Here is a 27,876-nt window from a genome sequence, read left to right on the forward strand (position 1 = left end):
AAAGCTTGCTTAATTAAAACCTCTTTTTATGTGTGTGTTCTGCCGCCGCCTGGTAAGTAGATTTTTTATCTATCCAATTAAATTGTCAAAAACTGATTGTATTTGTTGGAATAAATTATAAAATATGTGAGTAGCTTGGAGACTTCTGAAGTAATATAACCTAGTAATTTGTCCAGGATGGCGAGCGTTCATTGGAGACAAAAGTTTCATCAGGGGTGTGATGGGACCACTCTTGTTCTCTCTATATATAAATGATCTGACAAGATGGGATGAGCAGCAGTCTGTGACTGTTTGCTGATGACATTACAGCGGCATCATGTGGCCATGTGCAGCATGTTGTTCAGAAGAGATACACGGAGTTACTGTAAGTAGGCCAATTGTTTTTATATATCCTATCCAGATAAGGAATGCAAAATTAGACAGCAGTCCTTAGTACAATATTCGTTCTAAAATTAGAGTCTACAACTCAAAGTACCTTATTCACTGTGTAGTGGCTTCAACATAGACTTTTTTTATTATTATTAGTACACTGCAAAACTGTTAAGTAGCATTTCCAATCAAGTTTACGTCCGCAAAAATAAAAAAGTTGTTTGTGTAAACCAGAACTAAGAACAATAAACTTGTCATTACTTTTTCCAGCTGTATAAAAATTAACAAGGTTACTTGTGAAACCCAGAAATTGTATAACTGGCAGTTTATGTCCTACTCTAGGTGTAAATTCAAAGCCTTGTGGGGAGTTAACAATGATGAAACACGGTGTGCTCCCAGTCTATAACTTACTGAAACATGTCTTGTGAACGAAAAATACTGAGTTTCATGGAAGGCAGATATGTAAAATTCTGCTAAAGCTTTTAAGTCTAGTTTCCAGGAAGCCAATACTCTTGGCGTATGATTACTATATTATCTTATGTTTGGCTCTTTTTTATGGTGTAATGCCATACATACCAAAAGATGAAAACATGCACTTGAAGTTCAGTGAATAGTTGACACTAGCTAATGGCTTGGAATGAAGCACTTCGTTCCAAATAAATTGACGGCCTCTATGGAAAAGATTAATAACAACCAAAATTAACTTCATTGTTCTGAATAGCGATTAATGCTTGATTGTCAATAACGTGGAAATAAAATAAAATCAGAAAACTGGAACTAATAAGATGTTTTAGTTTTCGGTAACTATATGAATGTATTTTAATTCATTTGATAGCTCCCAACCAAGGAATTAATTTTGTCTTCATTTGTCGTGAGAGTTGTAAAGGAAGAGCGAAAAGCAAAATCACTAAACATAAACATGGGACACATGGAGACCACTCACCATACAACTCTTGACTGCTCTGTGCATGCATGAATCTGGCAGCTTGGGCATGCCAGAAAAATTTTTCTGGGTAGCATCTGGCTGCTTGCAGCTACTGCTTACACATTTAACAACCACACCTCAAGATCTAGGAGGAGGAGAATGTGTTGCTCATATGCAACTTCAGCTCTGAGCTTGCACATGAGCCCGCTGGCAACTGCTCAAACAAACCTAATTAAAACAGAGCTGACATCACGCTCATTGAAAGCAATGTGTTGTTATGAAGTATTGCATAGTCTTCATCCTAAAATCTTTGAGACATTTTGGTGTTGGCGGACATTTGTGTGCACTGCCGTTTTATTGTTGTAAATGGTGCATTTTCTTTGTAACTTAAGTATTGTACAGGTGGTTTTCTCTTGTTCATGTTTTATTGCTGCAGTATTTTACTGCAGAAGTGGGCTAAAGTAAAATTCTTTGTTAGAATGTTAGTTATTGCCAGTCAAAACTACAAAAATTTTAAAATTAAAACAATGAAAAACTCCCGAAATTCTAAAAACTTCCTGGATTTTTCCCAGGTTTCTCCCATATGAAAAAATTTCTGGTTTTTCCTGAATTTCTCAGTTGTCCTGTGGCGCGTACACACCATGATACAGTATTAGTGTTGTGCTGCTTGACTGAGTTGTGTCGATTAAATATCTAAGCTGAGATGGCCAAGATTTTGGCTCACAGACCATTCCTGGGCCTGAGTGCCAAAGCCCTCAGCCTTGCTTCACATTTCTCCCACCACGATGCCACATTGTCTGAGCAAGAGGACGAGGAGAAAATAGTGTTGTGCTGCTTGACTGAGTTGTGTCAGTTAAATATCTAAGCCAGAGATGGCCAAGATTTCGGCTCATTGACCATGCCCTGGCCCGTGTGCCAAAGCACTCAGTCTCGCTTGTCATTTCCCTCACCACCATGCCACACTGTCTGAACATCAGGAGAGGAAACAGGGGAAAATACAGTCATACTGCTTGTGACTTGGTTTTATATTTCACAACATAGATCACAAACAGTACAAGTTTTCAGTATTACTAAATCATTTTTGGTGAGCTGAAGACATAATTTTTATCTTGTACTAACTGGTGGCACACGGAGAAACAAACAATTTTACAGAATTTCGCACCCTAGTTGCCACATAATCAGGACTTATTTACAAGGGTTGTTCAATAAGTAATGCCCACATTTTTTAAAAAAGCCATTAATATACAAACGTCTTTGTTGATGTTTAACATTTGATGTTTTTTCTGTGCACGGTGAAGTTTTGAACCATTCTGGCAGATGACACAGCCATAGTACAGTGTCAAAATGGCGTCTAACTACAGCTCACATTACAAGCATGCAGAAACAGAGCTCCATGTTCAGCCATGCTTGGGATGTCCTGTCACAGCCACTGCTCCAGACATACTGAATCGTGCGGATGCCATTATTCGTGCTGATCAGTGCTTCACAACTCAACAATTGGCTCTACAATTGTCAGTCAGCATTGGAAGTGCATCTGCAATGATAGACACTCTTGGATATTCAAAGAGGTGCTCACGATGGGTTCCACGAATGCTCACAGCAGACCACAAGATTCAAAAGAAGGTCATTTCATCAGAACTGTTGGAGTAGGGAACACACTTTGAAGATGACGAGAGTGTCAGTCATGTAGTGAAAACATGGCTATGCCTGCAGGACAAGAGCTTTCACCAGCAGGAAATACATGCTCTTCCACAACGTTGGCGTACGACCATAGAATGTGATGAAGACTACGTAGAAAAATAGGGCATGGACAAGACATGCTGATGTATACTGTCACCAAATTCAGACTCTTAACAATAAATATGGTCTGAGGAAAAAAAAAAAAAAAAAATACGGGGCATTACTTATTGAATGACCCTCGTAGTTTCATAATCGAGAAAAAGTCCTTAACACAAATATTCTGATCGAAGTACTGGAACACTTTTGCAACCTCATTATAGAGACTTGGAAAATTTACCTGAGAAAAGCGATGTAGGCATCCTGGACTGTTTTAATATGAAAAGATTTGTAATTATAACTGAAATTACCTTGCAGGTCAATCAGTTGCATCTGCACATGCACAGGGGCACTTCCAACTGAAACAGGAAATGGTTTCGAAAACAGCTTGAGAATAGATGTAAGACTGACAGTGCCCTCAAAACCTTATAAAATTATCATTGTAATTCTTGCAAGGCCACAATGAATTCTTCAAACCCCATGATTTTTTTTACCACCAATGAGCTTAGGTAAATGGATTTTCTTTGTCAGAATGTGTACTTTCTACAAGGCAATTTTCTTATTTAAATGCATCCGCATCATATCAGAAAGAAGTTACCTTGCAGTGTCTTACTGTGGGCAGTGTGCATCAAGTGCACTAAAAATGAGAAGTCTGCAACCCATCCCGTCTGTTCTAATTTTCATTCCTGCCTCCTTTTTCCTTCATAAATTCAACAATAGTGCGATTTAAATCAAAAAATCATTCCAGGCATGCCCCTTGCCTTAACCAACACACTGTACAGTAATATATGAAATCCCCATATTCTTTGCTCATTTCCATTGAAAACTGTTGCAACAGAAAATGGAATAATGGCTGTGACTTCAGAAATTTTACTATTCATACCACCAATTTATTCAAGTGCTCCATGCTTGCAAATTTAGTACAAAGTACTTCTTGATGCACAGAACAATGAATGCTGCCTCTTGATCTCTGTAATTTTTTGCTCTTTCAGTCTCATCTAAAGGTTTAAATTCTTTCTTCAGAGTACTGTTACATTCTTTCATAGCAAATAAGCAATACCCGTTGCTTATGTGAACTGAAAGTTCTCATTCCTATCTTCTGTCAATCCAATTCATTTTAAGGGATTGTGATAAAAAACTGCTAGACAGACTATTTTTGTGCAAACAGCTACTGGATTTGTGAATGTCCTTCATACCACAAACTTATAGCGAAGGGTGAACAGTGCTGACACCATGATTCTGCTGAACTTAAAGAGTGTTGTAGTGATTGCAAAATACCATACTGCAATGCTAAATGAAATGTCATGCTGTTCCAGGTACTTCTTGAAGGACTGAGCAAAGTTGAGTGACAGAACACATACTGCATGCGTAAAGTTTGGCACGCTGAGGCTGCCCCGGATTTAGGTGTAACACTGACAAGTGACATGAAATTGAACTAGCATGTAAGGCTAGTTGTAAGGAAGGTGAGTTCTCAGCTTCGATTTATTGGGAGAATTCTAGGAAAGTGTAGCTCATCTATAAAGGAAACCATGTACAGAAGAATTGTGTGACCCTTTCTTGAGTACCGCTACAGTGTTTGGGATCCCTGCCAGCTCAGATTATAGGAAGACATTGAAGCAATTCAGAGGCATGCTACTAGATTTGTTACCAGTAGGTTCACAACAAACAAGTATTATGGAAATGCTACGGAAACATATGGGACTCCCTGAAGGGAAGAAAAGGTTCTTTTTGTGAAACTATTGAGAAAGATTAAAGAACTATAACATTTGCGAAAGGCTGCAGAACTGCCACATACATACGTTTCACATAAGGACTCCTAAGACACGATATGTGAAATCAGAGCTCTTATGGTAACTTGCAGACATTCATTTTTCCCTTGCTCCATTTGCAAGTGAAACAAGAAATGAATGACTAACAGTAGTACAGGGCATCCTCCATCAAGCACTGCATGGTATCTTTTAGAGTAGGGATGTGTATTTACACTCATGCTCATAAATTAAGGATAATGCTGATACATGGTGAAACAGTGCTCTGGCAGACGGTTTGCAGGTTTAAATCACCTCGGGGTATGACCATGTGGTGCATTTGACCTGCGGTTGTCACACGGTGGTACTGGCAGCAATCCACATAAGCAGGTGTGTGTTGGTGCATGTCATAATACGGTGCAGCGAGTAGGTGTGCAGACATTTTCAGACATGTTAATGGTGATTGTGTGTTGAAAAGAGCCCAGAGAACACACACTGATGAGCTTGTGAGGGGTAGAATACTAGGGCGACATGAGGCTGGTCAAACACAGCAGGTCGTAGCACGGGCCCTCTGTGTGCCACAAAGTGTGACATCAAGATTATGGCAACGATTCCAGCAGACCGGAAACTTGTCCAGGCACTACAGTACGGGACGTCCACAGTGTACACCACCACAAGAAGACCGATATCTCACCTTCAGTGCCCGCAGATGGCCACAGAGTACTGCAGGTAGCCTTGCTCGGGACCTTACCGCAGCCACTGGAACAGTTGTCTCCAGACACACAGTCTACAGATGACTGAACAGACATGGTTTATTCACCCAGAGACCTGCAAGGTGCATTCCACTGGCCCCTGGTCACAGGAGAGCCCGTAAAGCGTGGTGTCGAGAACACAGTACATGGTCATTGGAACAGTGGTCCCAGGTTATGTTCACGGATGAGTCCAGGTATAGTCTGAACAGTGATTCTCGCCGGGTTTTCATCTGGCGTGAACCAGGAACCAGATACCAACCCCTTAATGTCCTTGAAAGGGACCTGTATGGAGGTCGTGATTTGATGATGTGGGGTGGGATTATGATTGGTGCATGTACACCCCTGCGTGTCTTTGACAGAGGAACTGTAACAGGTCGGGTGTGTCAGGACGTCTTTTCACACCAATATGTCTGCCTTTTCAGGAGTGCAGTGGGTTCCACCTTCCTCCTGATGGATAACGCACGGCCCCACCAAGCTGCCATTGTGGAGGAGTCACTTGAAACAGAAGATATCAGGCGAATAGAGTGGCCTGCCTGTTCTCCAGATCTAAATCCCATTGAGCACATCTGGGATGCTCTCGGTCGACGTATCACTGCACGTCTTCAAACCCCTACGACACTTCAGGAGGTTCGACAGGCACTGGCGCAAGAATGTGAGGCTATACCCCAGCAGCTACTCGACCACCTGATACAGAGTATGCCAACCTGTTGTGCGGCCTGTGAATGCGTGCATGGTGATCATATCCCATATTGATGTCCAGGTATATGCGCAGGAAACAGTGACATTTTGTAGCACGTGTTTCGGGACTGTTTTCTCAACTTATCACCAATACTGTGAACTTACAGATCTGTGTCATGTGTGTTCCCTATGTGCCTATGCTATTAGCACCAGTTTTGTTTAGTGCCACATTGTGTGGCACTGTGTTCTGCAATTATCCTTAATTTATGAGCATGAATGTAGATGTACACTATGTGATCAAAAGAATCCGGACACCTAGCTAAAAATGACTTACAAGTTTGTGGCGCCCTCCATTGCTAACGCTGGAATTCAATATGGTGTTGGCCCACCCTTAACCTTGATTACAGCTTCCATCCTCGCAGGCAAACTTTCGATCAGGAGCTGGAAGGTTTATTGGGCAACAGTAGCTCATTCTTCATGGAGTGCTGCACTGAGGAGAGGTATCAATGTCAGTTGGTTAGGCCTGGCACGAAGTCAGCATTCCAAAACATCCCAAAGGTGTCCTATAGGATTCAGGTCAGGACTCTATGCAGGCCAGTCCATTACAGGGAAGTTAGTGTAGTGTAACCACTCCGCCACAGGCTGTGCATTATGAACAGGTGCTCAGTCGTGTTGATAGATGCAATCACCATCCCCAAAACTGCTCTTCAACAGTGGGAAGCAAGAAGGTGCTTAAAACGTCAATGTAGGCCTGTGCTGTGACAGTAACATGAAAAACATGACCACACCCTGACACCACTGACTCTGAATTTCACTGTTGGCACTACACATGCTGGCAGATGACATTCACTGGGCATTTGCCATACCCTCACCCTGCAATTTGATCGCCACACTGTGTACTGTGATTCGTCACACCACACAATGTTCTTCCACTGGCCAATGTTTATGCTCCTTACACCAAGCGAGACAACGTTACCGGCGTGATGTGTGGCGTATGAGCAGCCACTCAACTGTGAAATTCAAGTTTTCTTACCTCCTGCCTACCTGTCATAGTACTTTCAGTGGATCCTGATGCAGTCTGGAATTCTTGTGTGGTGGTCCGGATAGATGTCTGCCTATTACACATTACAACCCTCTTCAACTGTCGGGGGGTCTCTGTCAGTCAACAGACGAGGTTGGCCTGTACGCTTTTGTGCTGCACATGTCCCTTCACATTTCCGCTTTACCATCACATTGGAAACAGTGGACCTAGGGATGTTTAGGAATGTGGAAATCTCATGTACAGACATATGACACAAGTGACACCCAATCACCTGACCATTCTGCTCTCTCACGATGTCTATGACTACTGAAGTTGCTGATATGGAGTACCTGGCAGTAGGTGGCACCACAATGCACCTAATATGAAAAATGTCTGTTTTGGGGGGTGTCTGGATACTTTTGATCACATAGTGTATGTACTCATTGCATCCCTGATGTAAGTCCAATGCCTTAACAGCTGAGGCACCTCACTTTGTTCAGAAAAAGTATATCATTTGGTTGTCACCCTTGACACCTGTGCATAATTAGTATCTTGTGTCTTGATGGTGAACTGTGAGACTACAAGTCCAAGTTTTTTTTAAACCTTTTATATTATACATTTCATTAAGTTAACATGAGATTTATCATCCATACAGCTGAGATGTTGAGTGGCCCCTCCCCATTCTCCTCCAAATTTGACTTGTACTCTATCATTCATTACCTCATTGTTGTAAGGATGTTAAACCATAATCTACCTTCCTTTCCTCCTTCATTCAGATTGGAACCTTTATGTGTATTTCGTTATTTAACTCTGAGAAGCCACACTGTCCAAATGCTTAACAATCAAGACGTTCAAATGTGTGTGAATTCCTAAGGGACCAAATTGCTGAGGTCATTGGTCCCTAGACTTACACACTTCTTAAACTAACTTAATGCTAAGGATAACACTCACACCCATGCCCAAGGGAGGACTCGAACCTCTGTTGGAAGGGGCCGCACAATTAGTGACACGGCGCCTCTAACCGCTTGGCCACTCTGCGTGGTGCTTAACAGTCATTCCATTCCTTTTTATATACCTGTCAACTGCACAATGCCTCAACTGTACAGTTGAGCAGTGCCTCCTCTTTCCAGGCCATCTACATCTACATGGATACTCTGCAAATTACACTTATTTGGCTGGCACAGGGTTCATCTAACAACCTTCACAATAGTTCTCTATTATTCTAATCTCGAACACCTATACCTTTCCATCCGAGCTCTGATTTCCATTATTTTATTATGATGATCATTTCTCCATGTGTGGGGCAGCATCAACAAAATATTTTTGCATTCAGAGGAGAAAGATGATGATTGAAATTTCATGAGAAGATTTTGCCACAACAAAAAAGCCTTTGTTTTAATGAGTCACCTCAAATCCTTTTTCATATCAATGACATTCTCTCCCCTATTTTGCAATAAAACAATAAGTGCTGCTCTTCTCACTGCAAAAGAGGTCAGACAAGCGTAGTGTAGGCAGTCTCATTAGTAGATCTATTACAGTTTGTACATGTTCTGCCAATTAAACAGAGTCTTTGGATTGTCTTCCCCACAACTTTTGCTGTGTGTTCTTTCCAATTTAAGTTGTTCATAATTGTAATTCCTCAGCATTCAGTTGAATTTCCAGCCTTTAGATTTGGCTGTCTTATCACATAACAGAAGTTTAACAGATTCCTTTAGCACTCATGTGTATACCTCACACTTTTCGTTATTTAGCATCAATTGCCAATTTTTGCACCATACAGATATCTTTTCTAAATCGTTTTGCAATTTGTTTCCATCTTCTGATGACTTTGGAAGATGATAAACAGCAGCAGCATCTGCAAACAACCTAAGATGGCTGCTCTGATTGTCTGCAATATTGTTTATACAGATAAGAAACAACAGGGGCCTCTAGCACTACCTTGGGGAACACTAGAAATCACTTGTGTTTTACTTGATGGCTTTCTGTCAATTACTATGAGCTCACTGACAGGAAATCACAAATCCAGTCACATAACTGAGATGATATTCCATAAGCACGCAATTTCACTGCAAGCCGCTTGTGCGGCACAGTATTAAAAGGCTTCCGGAAATTTAGTAACATGGAATCAATCTGAAATTCCTTGTCAATAGCACCCAACATGTATGTGAGAAAAGAACTAGTTGTGTTTCACAAGAACAATGCCTTCCAAAACCATGCTGACTGAGGATCAATAGACTGTTGTCTTGAGGTAACTCATAATGTCCAAACACAATGTATGTTCCAAAATCCTGCTGTTTATCGGCCTGTAATTTTGTGGCTCTTTTTATCATCACTTATCTTTGGAATAATTAATTTGTTAGCACTACACATATTTCATTTTATTTAATCCTCCAGCAAAAAGGTGTGACCAGCATTAATTAAGGACATCTTTTAGCCACTGTAATAGAACCATAACAAAAAAATAAATAATTTTTTGAGTTTTTAATAAACAAATTATTAACTTCACAATATGGAAAAATTATTTAAAAATAACCAATTTACACAATATTTAAGCCACATACAAAATTAAATTAAATACATAATTCTGCTATACTCTCACATAATGTTAGCATAAATCTGGTTCAATAAAACAATTTGTGTATACATAAATAATATTTTATGATTTAACAACAACATGATTTATATGGTCTGCATGTAATCTGGAGGTCTACTGCTTTGAGAGTATATGGTAACATTTTGAATAGTAACTTTTATTTCCAGTCCTAAAAGTATGGAAATCATATGACACATTTTTGTGTGCTGAATATTTCATTTATGATAAACATTATTTCTCATAACTACAAAACAGTATCTATTAGGGGTGTTTTCTTATTATCTCTATTTTATAACGCCCAGAAAACCCTGCTGTATGGTCTGCATCTTTATTAGCTTGTAAACGGCAGCTGTGATAAAACTTGTATCTAACAGGCAATGCCACAGATAAGGACTTTCACAGAAGAGAAATATCCTTAATGATTACAGTCCCAATAACAAGCTGTAGAAACAAATGCTAGCTCACTTCACAACACAAACAGAATGGAATGGAATAGTTTCAGCAGCTATTGTGCTGGAACTCTATTGGTAACTGCTCTATGGTAACAAATATCAGTAATTAAAGGGGAAAAGAGAATAAAGGACAGAAGATTAGTGTTTAATGTCCTGAAGAGAATGTGGTTATTTGAGATGGAGCAGAAGCTCAGATTAGGAAAGGACGACGAAGGGAATAATCTGCACCCTTTTCAAAGGAGCCAAACGAGCATTTGCCTTAAGCAATTTAGACAGATCCTGGAAAACCTAAATCTGGTTGGCTGGATGGGGATTTGAACCATAGTCCTCCTGAATGCAAGTCCAATGTGCCAACCACTGAAGAAATGAGGCTCTGCACAGTCAGACTCCACATGGGGCATCCATATATAATAGTTCTTAGGAAAGAAGGGCAGAAGACATCAAAAGTGTAAGAGCACCACGCTGTTGTCGAACACTGATTGGGACTTTATATGCTAGTCTGTAATGACAACTGGGTGTCTGATAATAACGAGTAAGTACAATTTAAAACAGTAAAAGAATATTGCAAAACAGAACAGTAGATTTCACAGCCAATGAGTTTCAATTTTAACCTATTGTGGTCTTCAGTTACTGGAGTAAGTAAAATAATTAAGAGAGCTAAACAAAATGCAGATGGGTTTAATTAGAGGTGACAAAAGACAATTCATACCAAGAATAAGTTATATGTATGAAAGTAAGGTGAGAGAAGAAACTTCTGAAATGCATAAAATGTTGACACATTCAAGTAAAAGTGGCTCAGGAATGTAATCAACAGGGCGTACATTTAATAAAAGCACATTACCGAAGAGCAATGAAAATATTACTAAAAAGTTAAAGGAAGGTTAGACAATGGCATTCTACTGAGAACAAGAGGAAAAGCAGAGGGGGCATATGGGTTACCTATCCATTTCTATCCTAGGGGAAAATACACAGAGAAACAGAAGATCCTTTACTATACTCTGAATCTAGGCTTTTTAGTGACCTTACTTCATGCAACTTCTCAGGATGCACAACCCTTTTCAAGATGGGAAAAAAAAATTCTGCTGGGTTATAAATTCCACTGAACTGGCACTGTGGCATAACTATTGTCTTCAATTCATTGATAGTTATTTGTTCTTACTCTTGATAAATCATTTCATGCTACAACACACTTTGGCCAAGTGAATGAACAAAATAACCTGATCAGACAAACATCGTTAGTCTGTCAAGTGACTACAATAAGTAAGTTAATATTTGCTATGTTCAGTAACACAGTTTCCATTGCAGTTCCCAAGACAGAAAGCAGAAGGCTGGCAAATGTCAGCAGGCTCTCAAATTAAATGAGTAATGACTGCCAGATCAAGTTTTCATTTCCAAACAGCCACCAAAATTGCTTTCAATGACAGGCAGAAAGATTGTAATTATCTTTACTTTTTTCTTCAACAAGATTTGTAAGGAACAGATGATTTTTACTTGACAAGTAGTTCATAACAAACCAACTCAGTGGTCACCAAAATAACTCTGTGGCTTGTTTAGGTTCACTCCATGGTCTTTTACTCTAATTAGGAAGGTGTTTGCTCTGGTCACCATCCAGGCCATATGGTTCATCCAGAGCAACTGGAATGGAGTCCTTTATTGTGATAGCTCCAAGAGAATACAGCACAATCACCTTTCGAGGTACAACAATTGAATGAAAATGGAATCATGAACAGATAAAATACAGAAATAGTGTAATATGAAAGATGACTTTCCTACCAGAAGTAGTATTAAAGAAAATCCTTAACTACTATCAGTTTTCTATATGAAAACTACCTGACAGCATATTGTTTTATTTTATTTCGATAGTCAAAGCTATACAAATTTTCCTCTTGTCTTGGGTTCACTGTAAGAAACTCATAACAAACAATAAATAGATGAGAATACTTGTGGGTACGATCTGCTTTTAAACACAAATAATAATTTTCCTTAACGGGAAGAAACAAGAGCTTTTGAGTAAAGTTAACTCTTCAATGACAGTTTGGTTAAAGATGACATATAAACCCTGTTTTGAGAAGATGTACTTTCAGAGCAGAATGAGACATTTAAAATTCTGAGAAATGTTTGAAGGCATTTGATTGTAATAGTATTATTATGCCAAATTGTTAATGAATAATGGAGTATAAAGATTTGCAGCTATTTGATAAGTCTTCTGATTCAATATATTATCTTAGCCTAACAGACACATTAAAACACTAATTCTTAAAACACCACTGCACCCTACATATAAAACCAGCTAACTGAGTTCTAACTGAGTTATTTCCTCCAGTGGTATGCAAAGAATTTAACATGTACTCCACACACAAATTTTATAAATATGGTTTGTAGTGCAACATGAGTCAACTGAGACAGGATGAACAAAAGAATCGCCTGTGATTGTTCAAGGCTGCTTTCAAGTAAAGGAGTTTAAGAAAGTGATGGAAAATGTTACCCAAATATATCAAGAGTGTTTGGAAATTTCAATCACAACAGTGAACCTTATTTAAAACCCTTTGATTCCCTTTGTTTATGTAGCCATTCACAAGGTAGCAGCAAAATAATTATTGAATCAAAGACACAATGAAACCTTAATTATTTTCAAAAAATCAACAGTTAATAAATAAATCAATATTTAACAGCACAGCTCCAACAATGGAGTGTCTACATATTACAGCATCTGCAATGCTTATTTGTACTTTCCAGGCTAAAAAAACATTTGAACTTTAGCAAAGTAATATTACGAACTTGAAAAATGCAGTGTAACAGTCAAAAATAAATAACTCTTCTAGTGGCTAACACTAAATGTTCTTATAGCTCTAGGTGGAGTGAAGCACTTCAGTATTTAGCTTCATAACGACCAAAAATACTAATCAAATATTTTCAAACAATAATACTTCATCAAGATGGTAGCTTTTGACCGAAAGCACTTCATTTACTTTAACTACCAAACATGTGATTGGGCCTATGTATTTCCCCAGGACCGAAAGGACGTCATACCCCTGGAAAAAATATAAAAAATAAAAATAAAAACACTTGGCAAACAAAAGAAAGAAAGACACTATCGGCTACTGTCAGTTTGTACTATATTGTTACACACTTTGAGACATGTGGGAAAGTGTAGGTAACAGTTCATCTGATGTGTGTTTCTAATTTTATGTGAACACAGTAGCAGGTGTTACACTATTTGCATATTGTCTTTCCTTGTTTTCATTTCTCATTATATTGTATGTAACAATACCAGAGAAGGAAAGTTGCTACTCACCATATAGCGGAGATGCTGAGTCGCGACAGGCACAATAAAGAAAGACTCACACAATTAAAGCTTTCGGCCATTAAGGCCTTTAGCAGTGTAGACACACACACACACACACACACACACACACACACACACACGGAGCGCACACGCGCGGAGGTGCGCAAAAGCGCGCGCACTTGTGCCCACACGTATGCACACACACACACACACGCACACACACACACACACACACACACGTAAATGCAACTTGCACACACATCTGCAGTCTCAGAGAGCTGAAACCACACTGCGAACAGCAGCACCAGTGCATGATGGGAGTGGCGACTGGGTGGGGGTAAGGAGGAGGCTGTGGCGGGAGGGAGAGGGATAGTGTGGTGGGAGTGGTGGACAGTCAAGTGTTGCAGTTTAGATGGAGGGCAGGAGAGAAGGTGCGGAGGGGGAGGGGGTAAGTAGCAGAAAGGAGAGAAATAAAAGAAATTAAAGGACTGGGTGTGGCAGTGAAATGACGGCTGTGTAGTGCTGGAATGGGAACAGGGAGGGGGCTGGATGGGTGAGGACAGTGACTAACGAAGGTTGAGGCCAGGAGGGTTACGGGAACGTAGGAAGTATTGCAGGGTAAGTTCCCATCTGCGAAATTCAGAAAAGCTGGTGTTGGTGGGAAGGATCGATATGGCACAGGCTCTGAAGCAGTTATTACGATAAGGGATATCATGTTTGGTAGCGTGTTCAGCAACAGGGTGGTCCACTTGCTTGTCGGCCACAATTTGTCCGTGGCCATTCATGTGGACATACAGCTTGTTGGTTGTCATGCCTACATAGAATGCAGGCACAGAGGTTGCAGCTTAGCTTGTAAATCACATGACTGGTTTCACAGGTAGCCCTGCCTTTGATGGGATACGTGATGTTAGTGATCGGACTGGAGTAGATGGTAGTAGGAGGATGTATGGGACAGGTCTTGCATCTAGGTCTATTGCAGGGGTATGAGCCATGAGGTAAGGGATTGGGGGTTGTGTAAGGATGGACAAGTATATTGTGTAGGTTCAGTGGATGGTGCAATACCATGGTAGGAGGGGTGGGAAAGGTAGTGGGCAGGACATTTCCCATTTCAGGGCATGACGAGAGGTAATCGCAACCCTGGCGGAGAATGTAATTCAGTTGCTCCAGTCTCGGATGGTACTGAGTTATGAGGGGAATGCTCCTCTGTGGCTGGATTGTGGGACTTTGGGCGGTGGTGGGAGACTGGAAAGTGAACCTGGAACCCATAACACACACTGAAACCCTTGCCCTGCAGGAACTTGAGCATCATGCATAACACCACCTCAAAAAGCTCTCCATCCTACTCACTTCCTACTCCCACCTCGGAGTACCACTGTCCACCACTTCTATAACCACCTCCAAACCTCCCCCATGCACCTCATAGCTGACAAACCCTGTCTCGCAGATCTACTACATTTACCCCACCCTCCAAAACTCCCTCTCACCAACATACAGATCCCAGAACCTACACAGACCCACAACACAGTTATTAACCTTTCCTCCAGAAGCCTTAGTCCCACAGAAATATCAGTCCTTTCCAAAGGCCTCACCTTTTGCCCCACTCCCAAATCCAACCATGCTGGACTAGTTAAAGCCCTTCCCTCCTTCTCCCGGTCCCTACAGTGGAAACACTTTTTCGCTATCAACCCGAACAATCAGACTAAACCAAAGACCAATATTGAACCTTGCCTAAACTCAGTTCACTCTTCCATTCAACCGTGATCCAAACCCACTGCCTACAAAACACCCCCTGTTAACTTTCCAGAATTTCTTAACCTTGAACTTTGCCTCAAAATCATTCCCCAAATCTCTCAACATGCAAACTAACCTTACATCCACAGAAAGAACCGCAGTCCACCATCTAAACACTAATCCCGACCTTATAATCCTACCTGCTGACAAAGGCTCCACCACCGTTGCTTTGAACTGCAAGGATTACGTGGCACAAGGACTCTGTCAGCTGTCAGATACATCCACCTACAAACCATGCCACAGTGATTCCATTCCAGTAATCCAGCAGGATCTCGAGTCACTACTCAAATCCTTAGGCCCATCCCAGAACCTCTCCCCAGAATCCATGTCTCTACTTACCCCTACCACTCACAGCACTCCCACCTTCTACATGCTTCCTAAAGTCCATAAACCCAACCACCCAGGATGCCCCATTGTGGCCGGTTACTGTGCCCCCACTGAGAGAATCTCTGCTCTTGTAGACCAACACCTTCAACCTACTGCCCGGAACCTATCCTCCTATATAAAAGATACCAACCATTTCCTCGACTCACTCTCCACAGTTCCTATCCCTTTACCACATGGTGCCCTGCTCGTCACTATTGATGCCACCTCCCTGTACACTAACATTCCTAATGCCCATGGCCTTACTGCTGTCGAACACTACGTTTCCAAACTCCCTATGGATTCCAAACCAACAACCTCCTTTCTAGTCTCCATGACTAACTATATTCTCACCCACAATTACTTCTCCTTTGAAGGCGTTACCTACAAACAAACCCATGGTACGGCTACGGGCACCCGCATGGCACCACCCTAAGCTAACCTATTCATGGGCAATCTAGAGGAATCATTCTCAAAAACCCAGAATCCTAAACCCCTCACCTGGTTCACATTCACTGATGACATCTTTGCTATCTGGATTGAAGGTGAGGACACCTTATTCACATTCCTCAAGAACCTCAACAACTTCTCCCCCATTTGCTTCACCTGGTCCTACTCAACCCAACAAGCCACCTTCCTAGATGTTGACCTTCACCTCAGAGATGGCTACTTCAGTACCTCCGACCATATCAGACCTACTAATCACCAGCAATACCTCCACTTCAACAGCTGCCCCCCATTCCATACCAAGAAGTCCCTTCTGTACAGCCTAGCCACCCGTGGTAATCGCATCTGCAGTGATGAGCCATCCCTCTCAAAATATACCGAGGGTCTCACTGAAGCCTTCACTGACCGTAATTATCCTCCCATACTTGTACAAAAACCAATCTCCCGTGCCTTATCTTTCCAGTCTCCCACCACCTCCCAAAGTCCCACAGTCCGGCCACAGAGGAGCATTCCCCTCGTAACTCAGTACCATCAGGGACTGGAGCAACTGAATTACATTCTCCGCCAGGGTTACGATTACCTCTCGTCGTGCCCTGAAATGAGAAATGTCCTGCCCACTAGCCTTTCCACCCCTCCAACCATGGTATTCTGCCATCCACCGAACCTACACAATATACTCGTCCATCATTACACAACTCCCAGTCCCCTACCTCATAGCTCATACCCCTGTAACAGACCTAGATGCAAGACCTGTCCCATACATGCTCCTACCATCACCTACTCCAGTCCGGTCACTAACATTACCTATGACATCAAAGGCAGGGCTACCTGTGAAACCAGTCATGTGATCTACAAGCTAAGCTGCAACCACTGTGCTGCATTCTATGTAGGCATGACAATCAACAATCTGTCTGTCCGCATGAACGGCCACCAACAAACTGTGGCCAAAAAACAAGTGGGCCACCCTGTTGCTGAACACGCTGCCAAACATGATATCCCTCATCGTAATGACTGCTTCACAGCCTATGCCATAAGGATCCTTCCCACCAACACCAGATTTTCTGAATTGTGCAGGTGGGAACTTACCCTGCAATACATCCTACGTTCCCGTAACCCTCCTGGCCTCAACCTTCGTTAGTCACTGTCCTCATCCATCCACCTCCCTCCCTGTTCCCATTCCAGCACTACACAGCCGTCATTTCACCGCCACACCCAGTCTTTTAATTTCTTTTATTTCTCTCCTTTCCGCTACTTACCCCCTCCCCCCCCTCCACACTTTCTCTCCTGCCCTCCGTCTAAACTGCAACACTTCACTGTCCGCCACTCCCACCATACTATCCCTCCCCCCTCCCCGCCACAGCCTCCTCCTTACCCCCACCCAGTTGCCACTCCCATCATGCACTGGTGCTGCTGTTCGCAGTGTGGTCTCAGCTCTCTGAGACTGCAGATGTGTGTGCAAGTTGCGTTAATGTGTGTGTGTGTGTGTGTGTGTGGGGGGGGGGGGGGGGGGGGCGTGTGTGTGTGTGTGTGTGTGTGTGTGTGTGTGTGTGTGTGTGTGTGTGTGTGTACTGCTGACTAAGGCCTTAATGGCTGAAAGCTTTAATTGTGTGAATCTTTTTATTGTGCCTATCGCGACTCAGCATCTCCGCTATATGGTGAGCAGCAACTTTCCTTCTCTGGTATTGTTACATTCCATCCTGGATTTTATATTGTATGTAAGGCTTGCTGGTCTTGCAGTAAAGTGCACGCCTGGAATCTGAAATGTTGCATGATTGAATCTTGGTTGGAGTATGGATTTTTTCAGTCTGCTTTTTACTTAGAATTCACCTCTCAATGACCTGGAGACCATCAGAAACAACACATGGCTTGGATTTCACATTAAACTGTAGGGACCTTTCTCCTGATTGGATGACTGAATAACTGGGATAAGTTAGCAACATGCAAATCATCAAAGTAGCATCCAATTAAAACACTTTTAACAGGCCACTGAACCATGAAAATTTTTATTGTATATACTTGACAATACAGCATTCACCTAATTCAAAGTGCCTTGTTTTCTTTTTTTACCCCACTTGTAAAATAACAGCAATGAAATAGGATAGCCACCACATAAAGGAGGCAGACAGGCACATTTAAACGTAGACTAAGCTAACAGAGAAAGTCTTCCTTCAGTGTAGAAAACACACACACATTCATATCTGCGCAACTCTCACACATATGACTACTGAGGACTTTGGTAGCTTAGTCTACTTACTTTCAAATTGCCTGTCTGCCACTAAATACCACCTCTACATGGTGAGAGCCAATTTATCCTATTTATTATTATTATCATTCATCATTGGAGGGATGGCGCTCGTGTGTGTGAGGTGTGCTTGCATGTGTGAATGAATGTGTGTGTGTGTGTGTGTGTGTGTGTGTGTGTGTGTGCGTGCGCACGCGTGTGTGTGTTTGTGTTTTTCCTTTGGCCAAAAGATACTGTGCAACTGTTTTTCCAGTGTGCCAATCTGCAATTCAACATTTCATCTTTAAAGTTAATTTAAATATGGTAATGGTAAATCCTTTGTGGAATATATATGATTTAAGGAGTAAAGGTAATAAAACTCACCTAACAGTCAATGTGTTTAGGGGTCACCAGGCATCTAATCAAGATCGAAAACATTGCTAGCTTTTGGATGAAGTTATTACCTTTACTACCTAAATCATTAAGATTACTTTAGAGATATTTACTGGCTCTTTCATGCTTGTTTTCTTTGTCTCAACACCCTGCTAATTCTTTATTGTCCTGCAATGGAGTATAATTTTTTTTCCAATGGAGATGCACTGAAAATACTTACTTCACTTCCACTTGGTTCAGGAGGCAGTAAATTTGCAATCGACTTCTGCAGGAGCTGTGAAATAAAATGTCAACAGAGTTTTAACACTTATTACTATTACAATATAATCATACACATAAACAAAATCTGTTATTTTATATTACAATTTACAGGTGGTAAAGAGGTAAAAGGACTTTTAAATCATAAACAAAAAGATATATGCCACAATGTTTTGTTGAAAAAAGCAAGTTGAAAATATAGCTATCAACACACACCAATTTTTCAAGAGAGAGCTACAGATAGATCCACTGTCCACTTTACTACAACCATCTTTAATCTTTATCTGAACTCACCACAAAACAGATCTTACTCTCACATTGCCTGCCTTGTATAAATTTTGATAAATACAACTTACAATATATAAACTAACAAAATTTATCTAATGTTACTATACACATACTGTTATGTAGTGGATAAGTGGAATTGCAGGTTAAAAGAGATGGTTAATTAAACTGTTCAATATAATCAAAAAAAAAAAAAAAAAGTACTTACAGATACTATTATAATAGTTATCACTTAAAATTCTCTGCACTGTAATAGAATATACTATGAAGATTTTTTTCCAGGTCTGCTTCAGGACCTTTTAACACTGTGCTGTGTTCCCACTTTTAAACTGAATTTACAAATTTTACATCCCTACAACGTAGGACTCAATATACAGATTGAATAACATCGGGAATAGGCTACAACCCAATGTCCCTTCTCAACCACTGCTTCCCTTTCATGTCCCTCGACTCTTATAACTGCCATCTGGCTTCCATACAAGTTGTAAATAGCCTTTTGCTCCCTGTATTTTACCCTTGTTACCCTCAGAATTTCAAAGATAGTATTCCAGTCCACATTGTCCAAAGCTTTCTCTAAGCCTACAAATGCTATAAATGTAGGTTTGCGATTTCTTACCCTATGTTCTCCACACTGATCTGCTTCAAGGTCGGCTTCTACCAGTTTTACCATTCTTCTGTAAAGAATTAGTGTTAGTATTTTGACACCACGACTTATTAAACTAATAGTTCAGTAATATTCACACTTGTCAGCTCCTGCTTTCTTTGGAACTGGAGATGCTATATTGTTTTTGAGATCTGAGGGTATTTCGGCTGTCTCATACATCTGGCTCAACAGATGAAAGAGTTTTGCCATGGCTGGCTCTCCCAAGACTTAACAGAATTTCATTTACTCCTGGGGCTTTGTTTCGACTTATGTCCTTCAGTGCTCTCTCAAATTCTTCTCGCAATATCGTATCTCCCATCTCATCTTCATTTATGACCTCTTCCATTCCCTTAATATCGTCCTCAAATACATCTCCTGGGGTATCTGCCCCAGGCGGCAATTTCAGGGAGCACCAAATTCATATTCTTGAAGAAAAAAAACCTTGTTTAAAAGAGCGCCTAGCATCCAGCACATGTCGGTCTATCGGCTATTCATATGATTCTAAATCACATTTCTGTTGGTATTTGAATATTTCTGAACACATTCTAAGTTTATATCTGAACAAATCATAAGTTGATTTCTGAACGCCTGCATAGTGTACGTGATGTCTCTGCCAGGGGACTCCCCGCAGCATCTAGAAATAAGAAACTTTCCTGAAGTTGAAAGGGGATGGAGCTATACGAGCTGAGCCAAATAAAGCTGAATGGTTGAATACCAATTGCTATTTGTTTATATGGTTGAACAGGTATGCAAATGATAAGTGTCTTTACAGTTACTGGTGAAATCCATAGATTCAGACTACCAGAGTGGAAATAAACTACTAACAGGAATAACAGGTAAGAAAGATTACATATTATCTTCTTGGTGTATCCAAGAAAATGAAATTTTGACAGAAAATTTTTGCCAGATAATTGCACTACTAAGGACTAGTTGGACAGACCCCATTCAGCAGTCGCTTAGTTCTATTCTTGTAATAGTGAGGAAACTGTGTTGTACGAACAATTAATAATACATAACTGAAGAATTAAACGTGGGATAACTAAACAGGTGATTCTGGTAGGGTTAGTGATTTTAACCAGAGAAAAAGTTTTGACAACGGCAGGAATAGTTACAGAAATAGTGATGACAAGATTGTTTGTTAGAATGAGGAAGGAGAAGAAACGGGGACATCGCACAAATTATATGGAAGAATATGGCAACTTCAAAATTTATATAAAAATTTCATACTACTACTACTACTTTTTAATCTCATGCTTGAGAATGTGAAACTATTTCCTAACATAAAACTTTTTGTTTGTAGTAGACCTAACAGGCATTTGATATTGGTATTTTATGAATTATATTCTGCCATGTTATTTATGTAAATAAGGTAGATAAAAATGACCATTTGTGTTAAAACAGTTTTGCTTATTTGGTGTGTGTTACAATGGTAGCAATATTAGAAAGGCCTATTTTGTTTTACCTAGGAGACAGTGACAAAATAGACATAATCCAATCGAGAAACCACACCACTCTTGGGTATTATTTGAGAAAGAACACCTTATAAAGCTGTAGCAAGATCAGGGAGAAAAAAAATTGAAGAAATGTGTACCAGTGTTAATTGTGAGCTTTTCTTTGAGGGGTACGATGTCAAACCAGCCGACTGATAGCAGGAGAGGCACCACTGGACATTTTGATTTTCACTATCCTGAATATAGGTATGATGGCTTCCATTACAAAGTATACGTGTTTGAATTCCACAGTGTCGTGCGATAGAAGAATGCCACATGAAGGGGAGTGGCACTGCACTTTGGCACACTTCAGAAAGATGTGTGCTACAAATTAAAACTTTTTGACGTCCTATTTCAAACGCTGGAGGGGGAGGGCGGGGGCAACTCAAGGGGCTACCCATCTGAGGGGAGAGGGGACAATGGAGAGTTTCCCTTGTGAGGAGTGTGCTACCTTCTAGAGTGATTTATGCCATGCGAACGAGGATAAAAGTCTGCTTCAGTGTGCTACCACCTGGTGGCACTGACATAAACTTGTAGTTGCTCAGTAGGGGATAACTGTACATGCCGTGACTCGTGTTCATAGTTCATCAAATCCGTATGTATTTAACCCATAAGGCAATGATGTCACACCAGTTGCGCATGCGGAACAGCTCGTTAAAATATGCACAACTGAAGATATGCTCGTGACCCTGACACCAAGTTTCACAGAGTCTAGAGAAGTAACAATACACAGCATGGTAGATTTAGTGCCGTGTGTTTCAGATTACTGCATCTATGCAACATTTAACAGCATGCAAAGAAAAATAACCAACAAATCCACAAGGTGTCAAAAGGTATGGTGTTCATATGCTCTTACACAGCAGTCGCCACTGCTGCTTAGTCATTTTGCACTTCATGTCAATCTCATTTTTTAGAAGTTTGTATATCAGTCTTGCAACTTAAAATCTAGTTCTGAAATCTTACCATTATATAAGCAATTTGAAACCTTCCAGTGTCTCCAAGTCTTCCGTGTATACAGCCTTCTTTCATGATTCTCAAACCAAATGTTAATGATGATTAAATTATGCTCTGTTCAGAATTCTACCAAGTGGTTTCCTCTTTCATTGTTTTTTGGCAGTTCATATTCACCTACTACTTTTCCTTCTCTTCCTTTTCTTACTATCAAATTCCAGTCCCCCATCACCATTAAATTTCCGTCTCCCTTAATCTGAATAATTTCTTTCATCTCATCATACATTTTTCAACCTCTTCATCATCTGCAGAGCTAGTTGGCATATAAACTTTTTCTACTGTGGTGGATGTGGGCTTTGTGTCTATTTTGGCTGCAATAATGCATTCACTATGCTGTTCACAGTAGCTTACCTGCACTCCTATTTTCTTATTCATTATTAAACCTACACTGTTATTACACCTATCTGCTCTTGTATTTATAACCCTGTATTCATCTGACCAGAAGTGCTGTTCCTCATGCCACCAACTTCGGTAATTCCCACTATATCTAACTTTAACCTATCCATTTCCCTTAAATTTTCTAACGTAACTGCCGGTTTAAGGAATCAGATCCTTAGAGTGCCAGTTTTGTTTCTCTTGATAGTGACATCCTCCTGAGTAGCCTTGTTCGGAGATCCAAATGGGGGACTATTTTACCTCTGAAATATTTTACCCAAGATGATACAATCATTTAACCACACATTAGAGCTCATGCCCTTGGCTAAAAATTGTGTCTGTAGTTCCCCCTTGCTTTCAGCCATTCACAATACCATCACAGCAAGGTCATTTTGGTTGATGTTACAAAGCCACATCAGTCAATCATCCAGACTGCAGCCCTTACAACCACTGAAAAGGCTGCAGTTCCTCTTCAGGAACTACATGTTTGTCTGGACTCTCAACATATACCCTTATGTTGTGGTTGCTACTGTAGGTACACTTATACTACAGCTATCTGTATCACTGGGGCATGCAAGCCTCCCCACCAATGACAAGGTCCATAGTTCATGGGGGTACAAAACCTTAGTATGACTATTTCCATCCATCCATCTCAATCTTCTGATTTTCCAGTTCTGCCACACTCTCAACTTAAGTCATTCATTTGTGGTGCTTACACTCTGTGGATTTTTAAATGTCACTAGGTGGGGAGGTTTGTATTTGCAGCAGGTATTACAAATATGAGCAGCTGCTTGCATGCTCAATCGGTTCACAATGTCAGGACAATGTAGCAGTTTCTATGCATGTGTATGCCTCTTCACTCTACAGAAAAACAGCTTAGAATGTTTGGGTCGCTTTCTACATCCTTCCGACCATTGAATGCTCCCATTATTTTAAAAGTGGTGGTATTTATCCGGTCTATTGTTTATATTCTACCAGAATTTTGTAACACTAATTTCGTACATACCTGATAGATTCCATTTCAGAGAACAGATATTAAAATTACATATTACTTAAGAATCTCCAAGTTATTTTTTAAAATTATACACATTTTATTTGGCTATTAAAGTAACATCTTTAATGAGAAATCAGTGAAAAAGATCTATTCAGATCATGGTAGTAACTTCCGATATGAAACTTAATTATAACAAAAACAGGATTGCAATTACCTTTATTTTAACTTTTGACTCTTCTGATACTTCCACACAAGAAATGTTAACTTCAAGTGACATAGCTGTAATTGTTTCTGTTTCTTGGTTGCATTTTTCACAGTAGAAGCCACCACCATCTATTTCAGATAAAAAATCACTACCGCAAATTTCACATGTTGGCCATGAAAATGCCGTATCCTCATCAACACCAATGACACATCCTGTAAGGGGAAGTATTGCAGATGCTTACTTTATTATTATGTTTTTATTATATTTTGAAAGGGGCAGATGTGTTGATGACTGACTACAAACCTGACACTTTCACCAGATCCAGCACTTTAGACATTTTGCTGAAATTCTTTATAAGTGTCTTTTGGGCAGCTATACTTTCCAAGAAATCATCTGGAAATTTGAATGGTAGACCAAAAACAGGGGCATCTGCATCCTTTCCAGGCACTGTGAGAATCCGAGTGTATTTGTCAGCAATGAGTTTACCTGAAATATGCCATATAATGGTATCAGACTTTTAAAAATTGTTTGTCTTTGAACACTAATTTGTCTTTGAACACTAATTTAACAGAAAAAGAGATATCACTGTTACTACTTGCAAACAAACACTCCAATTACCTTCAGAAAGGAGAACATTCAGAAGGCAGAGTACAGTAATATTCCCTTTCACAGCCTCTTGAGGTACCACACATGTTGAGAGAACTTTAATAATCACATATGATGAATGATCTTCAGCACAATTAGTTATATTGAGTGAAGTATCTGTGCAGTAAAACAGGTTTTCATGTACATAAATTAGCTTTATTATTATAGAACACCTTTCTTGCATATCCTCAGTCACCTAAAAACAAAAATACATTATATGCTTGCTATTAAAATATTGCTGTAGATAAATAATTTTAGTACAACACCATATAATTGATATACAGTGACACTCATTCATCCTCACACATAAGTTCTACTTCAGAAATTAAAATTAAGAAGTTGGAATGGGGGTGGAGATGGGAGGTGCTGGATGATGAAGGAGCAAAAGGGACTACAAATTTAAGGCAAGAAGCCAGTAGCCAAAATAAAGCAAAGAATGATGAATGTGTGTTACCAATGACATCTGAATGCCAAAATATGTATGTATTACTACAATGTGAACAATGTCGAGACTTTGAGGATTTTGCTGTACTACTCTGCGAACATGAAACGTACGTAGGGTAATCATAAAGTTTTAATTATCATCCCCCAAAAAGTGAAATTATTTAATTAATTTTTTAACAATATTGTGAAAACGATAGACTGCTACTCATCACAAAAGTGACACGATGAGTTGCAGGCAGACACAACGGAAAGACTGTTACACATTAAGATTTTGGACAAAACCTTTCTCAGAACAGAAAAAGAGACACACGCATTATACAAGCAAGCATATCTCACGCACATTCCTGATGGGGCCAGAGATAGTGGCTATGTGTGCATGAAGTGTGCTTGCTTGTGTGAATATGTGGCCGGAGATAGCGGTCATGTATCGTGAGGCGTGCTTGCTTGTGTGAATATGTGTGTGTTTCTCTTTTCCTTTTTGAAGAAGGCTTTGTCTGAAAGCTCAGTGTGTAACAGTCTTTTCATTGTGCCTGTCTGTAACTCAGCATGTCATCTATACAGTGAGTAGCAATCTAACCTTTCCACAATACTGTTGATATTCCAATCTGGAATTCCCATTTTCTAGTTTTAATTAGTTTTCTGTTGTTTGCAGGCACATATCTGCAGTTGTGTTACACACAGAAATCCCTGTACCATAGTACACCAGTAGAGAAGACAAAACAAAATGGTGCAATCCCAATTTAAAGTGGAGTGCACCGCAGTACTTCAATTCTCATATTTTAAGGGGATCAACTGTTTCAACTCTTCATGTTGAGTTGGTGTAAGTGCACTGAAACAATGCATCATAATACAATGCAGTGATAAAGTGGTGCTGTTGGTTCCAGCGTGATCAAACATACCTGAATTATAAAGAATAATAATTATTATTATTTTTGTTATTATTATTATTATTATTATTATTATGTTTGTTGCTTTCCTAAATTATCAATTGGTATCATAAGCCAGTCGCAGTTTTTCATTGAACAGTTATCGCAAAATAATCAATCAACAACAAAAAATAAAAGAGAGAGAGAGAAATCACAACAGACAAGTGTGTAAATTGCAACACAATAGCGAGAGAAGGTTGGCAGGCTTTATTCATGCTGGATACTGTGAAGCAACTAGCTTGTATGAAGACGTATCTAGCTTTAGCACTGCAGCAGTTGTGACTATCGCTCCACAATTACAGAGAAAGAGCAGCTAATATTTAAACTAAAAGCTGATCTGACTGTGGCAAAAGCAAATAAGAACTACAGTAAAATTAGAAATAATGTAGATCACTGGACTGTGGTAAACACTGCCAGATCAGGCAAGGAGTTCAAGAGATACTGTAAAGTCTCAAATCTTGAATCTAGACATCTCCAACAGCCTCACTGCTCTGGAAACTGTGCACAAAGGTCTGCAGGCAATGCAAGGAATTCAGGAAAACACTAACAAGACAGAGGAACAAGTGCAAGACAAGGTAATAATAAATAATACTAATAAAGTAATATTAGGGTTAAAGAGAGACCATGAAGGTCCTCCTCCTAGCAAATAGTTATGGGAGGGGAAAAGTCTCAATTAGTACAGAACTCTTCGGCTTGTGAATATGAAGTAATAAGTATTTTAAGACAAGTGCAGGACCCAGCGATGTCAGCAGTGATTTAAGATCTCTGGGGAAAGATATCTGTAAACATTATTAAGTGATTATTGGAGGTGCTGAGCACAGTTTGGACTGTAACCTCAACTGTGCAACTGAGGGTGGCATTTGGCATTAGTGGACATGGTCCTCACACAAAAGTGAAAAGTTTGCGCTCTCTGAACGAATATGACAAGACCAGATGGAGCTTTCTGTTGAATGCACAGCTTCAAGAGTTACTTAACAGAGTGGGTTGACCACATAAGGGTATGACTGATGTGTTCCTCTTCACACTGTGATACCCACACAGTATGTTTTGCATCTGAAGGTTTGTGGAAATAGGTTACTTGCACAACTAAGTTCCAGAAAAATGCATTGTAACTAGGGCACTGTGATTTACATTTTTAATAAGCCCTGTTTTGGGTAAATGTTTCCAAATCACAGAGCCACTGAACAATTCTACACATAATGTCTTTCCTTCTCATCCCGTATGGTAAGTCTCCCCCGACCCTTGGTTCTGGATGACTTGTCCAAAATCTACCCCTTTTCCTAGACCTCTCCAGTCCTTTTCCTTCTCTTCTTCCTTCCCCTTCAACCCTTCTGCCTGAAGAAGGAACCACTGGCTCTGAAAGCTTGCAATTACAACAGCCTTTTATGTGTGTGTTCTGCCGCCACTTGGTGAGTAGATTTTTTATCTAGCCAATTAAATAATTTGTATCTAAAAACAAAGATGATGTGACTTACCAAATGAAAGTGCTGGCAGGTCGACAGAAATACAAATAAACACAAACATACACACAAAATTCAAGCTTTCGCAACAAACTGTTGCCTCATCAGGAAAGAGGGAAGGAGAGGGAAAGACGAAAGGAAGAGGTTTTTAAGGGAGAGGGTAAGGAGTCATTCCAATCCCGGGAGCGGAAAGACTTACCTTAGGGGGAAATAAGGACGGGTATACACTCGCGCACACACACACATATCCATCCACACATATACAGACACAAGCAGACATATTTAAAGACAAAGAGTTGCCCAAACTCTTTGTCTTTAAATATGTCTG

The 27,876-nt window shown here is 40.2% G+C and overlaps 1 protein-coding gene across 2 annotated transcripts in view; it reads right to left on the reverse strand.

Moving 5' to 3' along the window:
* Nucleotides 1-12,623: 12,623 nt before the first annotated feature.
* Nucleotides 12,624-27,876, reverse strand: part of LOC124619867 (DNA repair-scaffolding protein-like) — a 68,269-nt gene continuing 53,016 nt past the window's right edge. For both annotated transcript variants that reach the window (XM_047146487.1, XM_047146486.1), the window contains 5 exons: nt 24,692-24,914; nt 24,377-24,559; nt 24,083-24,285; nt 19,033-19,086; nt 12,624-13,343 (listed from right to left, as the gene is read on the reverse strand). In XM_047146487.1, the coding sequence (XP_047002443.1) occupies nt 13,215-13,343; nt 19,033-19,086; nt 24,083-24,285; nt 24,377-24,559; nt 24,692-24,914 (792 nt within the window). In that variant the 3' untranslated portion in view covers nt 12,624-13,214. The remainder of the gene's footprint in view (nt 13,344-19,032; nt 19,087-24,082; nt 24,286-24,376; nt 24,560-24,691; nt 24,915-27,876) is intronic.

The sequence above is a fragment of the Schistocerca americana genome, chromosome 6 (genome assembly GCF_021461395.2).
Source record: "Schistocerca americana isolate TAMUIC-IGC-003095 chromosome 6, iqSchAmer2.1, whole genome shotgun sequence".
Lineage (NCBI taxonomy): Eukaryota > Metazoa > Arthropoda > Insecta > Orthoptera > Acrididae > Schistocerca > Schistocerca americana.